Source organism: Fragaria vesca, linkage group LG2 (assembly GCF_000184155.1).
Source record: "Fragaria vesca subsp. vesca linkage group LG2, FraVesHawaii_1.0, whole genome shotgun sequence".
NCBI lineage: Eukaryota > Viridiplantae > Streptophyta > Magnoliopsida > Rosales > Rosaceae > Fragaria > Fragaria vesca.
The window spans coordinates 9,549,034-9,553,542 of record NC_020492.1 but is presented as its reverse complement, the minus strand read 5'-3'; the positions used below and the strand labels follow the sequence as shown (position 1 = coordinate 9,553,542).

The 4,509-nt window shown below is 36.1% G+C and overlaps 1 protein-coding gene across 1 annotated transcript; it reads right to left on the bottom strand.

Annotated features, from left to right (window-relative positions):
• Nucleotides 1-445: 445 nt before the first annotated feature.
• LOC101294811 (cytochrome b5-like) lies at nucleotides 446-2,134 on the bottom strand. Its single transcript, XM_004290162.1, has 3 exons — nucleotides 1,911-2,134; nucleotides 1,031-1,097; nucleotides 446-912 (listed from the first exon to the last, which is right to left on the bottom strand). The coding sequence occupies exons 1-3, from the start codon at nucleotides 1,995-1,997 to the stop codon at nucleotides 653-655; spliced, it is 414 nt and encodes a 137-aa protein (XP_004290210.1). The 5' UTR covers nucleotides 1,998-2,134; the 3' UTR covers nucleotides 446-652.
• Nucleotides 2,135-4,509: the final 2,375 nt, after the last annotated feature.

The following is a 4,509-nucleotide window of genomic DNA, read 5'->3' as shown; positions in this document are numbered from 1 at the left end:
TAATTCACCAAAACTAACAAAAAGTATAGCTGTAATGATCCAATGAACGTCCTTGAAATATACACCTCTCGTTGACATAGAGGTGAATTTGAATCACTTGCAATTTCGACTATTTTAGTCAATTATTGAGAAATTTCTGAACTTGTTTCCTCATCTCAGTTCCACTTGTTTGTTTTACCTTCTGTTTTTCTTTTTGTTCTCTGCCACTGATTTCATTATTCAAGAGACAGAGGTTCTGATTGAATAAGGTTCTTTACTAAAAGTTGCTATATCATCCAAAAAATTTGATCACTACTCTCAGCACTCAAAAATTGGTCTGTAATTTTCAACATTATCCCTAAGAGACTGAGAAATTTGGGTGCTGAATGTGATGATGAGGTTCTTAGGGGTAAATAGTTTCTCTAAGATCTAAACCCTACATATGAATGTCATAAAGTCCATTTTTGAGTAAGATCACCAAAGCATATACTTAGAGCAAACAAAAAGGCTGGCAAAAAATCATTACCAGAAAGAAGTCAAATATTCTAACATTCCTTGATGAACAGTTCTGGACGTGAAAAGTTTAAAAACTAGCAAAGGGTCATCCAACCCTCAAACATAAACTTATTAGAAAGACATATCTCAGAATTTTCTCTTTGTCGGCTTTCAGCATTTAGGTTGTCGGTGATTTGGTATAGGCGCGCACAACGAAAGCCAGACCCAAAATGAGCAGGGGAACAAGGAACTGGAGGAGTCTGATGATGAAATCGGATGTTTTATCAGGATTGTAATGAGGCTGCTTGGGAGGAGTGTACTTTGCCGTCTTAGCAGGGATGAATGCTTTATCAAAGTCACCTACATAGTATTCATCCATCATTGCTCTAGCAGAGGTACTGTGACCAACATCGTCAAAATCATCAGTTGCATCCTTCCCTGCAAAAACATAGTTTACATTAAAGCCTCAAATTTGGATGGGGAGGGGGAATAAGCAGGTTCCTGTAAATCCATTACAGAATAAAAAATGTTGAAGACATTGCTATTGTTTTCAAACCTGTGGATGACAATAAGACCTCATCACCACCAGGATGGTCCTCCAAGAATTTTGTCACATCATACACCTGTTCACACAGATACTTATTCGTCAAATTACTATAAATCTCCATACAATTAAAAATAAGCTTCTCCATATTGCTTATAGTCCTGGAATGGTCCACAAATGCCTACAAGATTGATATATAATACAAACTGCCTGATTTGCAGACCAGACTTTACGTCATGTAACTTCAATTAGTCATTGATTCATTGCAACACCACCAAATTCAAAATCTGACTTGTTCAAAAGATATCAACGGGCACTTATGTAACATAAGCACAACCACCGAGTTTCCAGTTCACATCAAACAAACAATGAAATCTGGCATGACAGTCCACATTGCAATTACCACTGTCATCTACCACCTTGTCACTACCACATTTTTCTACAGATGAAGCTTTCATAGACCATAAGTTCAATCACATTCATGATCGGGAAATTAAAACCAATCTAATCCAATCTGATTCACACCAATCTAATTCAACAATTCTTCCTTTTCTAAAGCAAATTTAGATCCACAATGTACACACTCACCAACAATAAAATTCAACTCAATGTTTATCAATTGTTTTCATACCAATCTAACTCAACCACCCTAAGCTGAACATTAACATAAACAAAGTATTTAACAAACACGAATAACCCTTACATGCAAATGAGCAAATCAAAACGAAACTCATACTCATCAATATCAGTGAAAACCCAAATCAAATATCCAATCACAGATCAAAATCAGAGCAATCTCAATGACTTGACACAGCCATTCCAGGTCCGTTAAAACACCAAGAACCAACCTTTAAATAAAACCCAGAATGGATTACGAGTGTATGGACCATACCTTGCCATCAATGACGAGCCAGCAGTCTTTGCGGTCACTGTGCTTGGAGACCACTTCCAAAGTATAGACCTTTTTCTCGGCGCCCATTGTTACAGAAGACAGAGCTGCTTTGAGTTGTGGGACTTTGAAGAGAAACTGATCATAAGACTTGTTCTGGTTCCGGTGACAAAGAGCTCGTGCGGATTTGAATAAGAAAAAAAGGTGAGAAAGGTGGGTTGGTGAGGGCAAACAAGGCAACTGCAAAAGAATGGTGGGAGGGTTCTGTCCACACCAACCCCGTTCCCCCAATGTAGTTATTATATTATTTTAGAAAAAATGTCAAAACAGTGTCTGTCCGACTTTTAGAAAAGCAAGAATTTAGTATTTTAACTTTGAAAAACTTCAAAACGGTATCTCACGTTCTTAATCTGATCTAAGATATATATCTGAAGTCATATTTTTATCATAAAATGATCAAAATAACCTTTATTTTTGTTTTCATTATATTTTATATATATAATAAGAAAGCAAAAAAAAAAAAAAACTGTTTTAGTTTGAAAAAAAAGGATGAAATATTAAAAACGTGATAGTTTTGCCTATATCTCTCTCTTTCTCTTTGACGAGATTGAATAGAAGTAAAAAAAATAGAAGAAAAAAATATGTTTACATATGAAAAGACAAAAGTAGCCTTCATATGTCAGTTTTTCTAACGGAGCTAATGGCTCCAGATACGAATTTTAGGTCGGGTTAAGAACGTGAGATACCGTTCTGAAGTTTTCTAAAGTTGAGATACTAAAGTTTTGCTTCTCTAAAAGGTCGGATACTGTTTGGACTTTTTTCCCTATTATTTTTTATTATGGTAGAAATTTACAAAATGTTGCCCATTGTTATAGGACCTCTAATTTCGCCTAATTTTTTTTTTTTTAAAGGGTAAAATGGAGTCAAAATTCGTTTTTTATTATATAAGGGATGAACACAACAGTTACAAAAGGTAATTATAACGTATTAAAGCCTAATTAAGCTGTTACATCTTGATAACTCTAATCCTATGATTTCCTCCTGTCAGTTACTTTGACATTGACGAAGGCACATTAATGTATTTTTCTTTTAACAATCCCTTTAAGCCAAGTCAAAGACAAAACAATGCATGCGCTGTTGTCTCATTAAAAACCTTGCCTAACAAAACCTAGTGGGACAAAATAAATCTTGGTCGAAAGGAAAAAGAGCACAGCGCACCTATAATGTTGTATGTGTGTTAGACTCCCCATGAAGTCTATACTCCCCCTGATCCTTACATCAATCAAGGGAGCTAGGAACGTCTTTGCATTCCTATGTTTCTCACATGCTTTTTAGATATAGCCTTAAGTTGTCGTTTGAGAAACAAGGTTGTCCTATTCTCCTCAGACCTTACTTGATTCACTCGAATCTTGAGGAGAGACTAGTGTTTCTCACCAGGTATCATTGTTTCCCAATGGTGAATTCATAACCAGTTTGGGAACAACCTTATCGATCATAGATCCTGATGTTAGTAAATACCAACCAAGGCATCATTCAGGGCATTAGTGTAGGGGATTGCAGTTTCATCTACATTCCCTTTTTGTCTTTATGTAGGGATACGATGAACCTAAGTCAATGGTTCCTTAGGTATAATGATACATTCTTTATATCATCCAATGACACTGTGTTGGCTCTTGAACAAGTTCAATGAGAATGCGTTGTCTGGTCGAGTTCATCGGGCTAAGTACAGCATTGTGCCTATTGCACTATAGAGAAGGAATTGTAATTCACAACCCTTATTCATCATCTTCCTTTAAAAGAAATGGATCTTTCATTACATCCAAACATCGACCGATCATTAGGGTATGCACTTCATCCATGTAAATCGCCTGAGAATTTTTTAGACACATGTAGACTGGTAGGTTAGTATTCCACAAACTCGTTATTAATCAAGTTTCTCAAGGTTATTTATCTCAATTCGGATTCCAAATAGCCCGCTATTGTTCTTACTTCATCAAGAGTACCTACTATGTTCCTATCATCAACATAGATAGCTATAATTACAAATCCAGAACTCATTTCATTTATGAGTACACAAGGGCATAGTTCATCATTTGTATCTCTCCCCAATCAAATAGTCACTTTTTATAAAGTAACAGTTTCAATTCTAATTGCAAATGCACTCCGTGATTTAGAGTTACTTGAGTTAGATAGTGTAAGTCCATCAAGCGCTTTCACAAATATCTCCCAATTTAAGATCGCCATAGAGGTCATTAGTAACCACATCGATGAGCTGCATTTCTATTATGAGAGAATATGTCTCCTCGTAGTCAATACACAGCGTTGCAGAAACCTTGGCGTCACAAGGCGAGCCTTGTTCTTTAAGGCTTCATTCTTCTCATTACGCTTTTTTGACAAAAACTTATTTATGTCCTACAGGCTTTACACTTGTAAGGTTAGCACTACCAAACCAAATATTTGTCTCTTTGTTAGAGAATCTAGCTCTTTCTGGATTGACTTTTATGTAGGTCAATATGCTCTTTGTTGACATTCTTCAACAGAGCGTGGTTCGATACCTTCGTGCTCTATGATTCCTTGAGCAACAGTGTGAATTATCAATGTG

Excerpts from the sequence above, each read along its gene's own strand:
- LOC101294811 (XM_004290162.1), bottom strand. The coding sequence starts at position 1,997 with ATGGGCGCCGAGAAAAAGGTCTATACTTTGGAAGTGGTCTCCAAGCAC. Across the intron at positions 1,098-1,910 it reads GGCTCGTCATTGATGGCAAG|GTGTATGATGTGACAAAATT; the intron begins GTATGGTCCATA and ends CTGTGTGAACAG. Across the intron at positions 913-1,030 it reads GGTCTTATTGTCATCCACAG|GGAAGGATGCAACTGATGAT; the intron begins GTTTGAAAACAA and ends ATGTTTTTGCAG.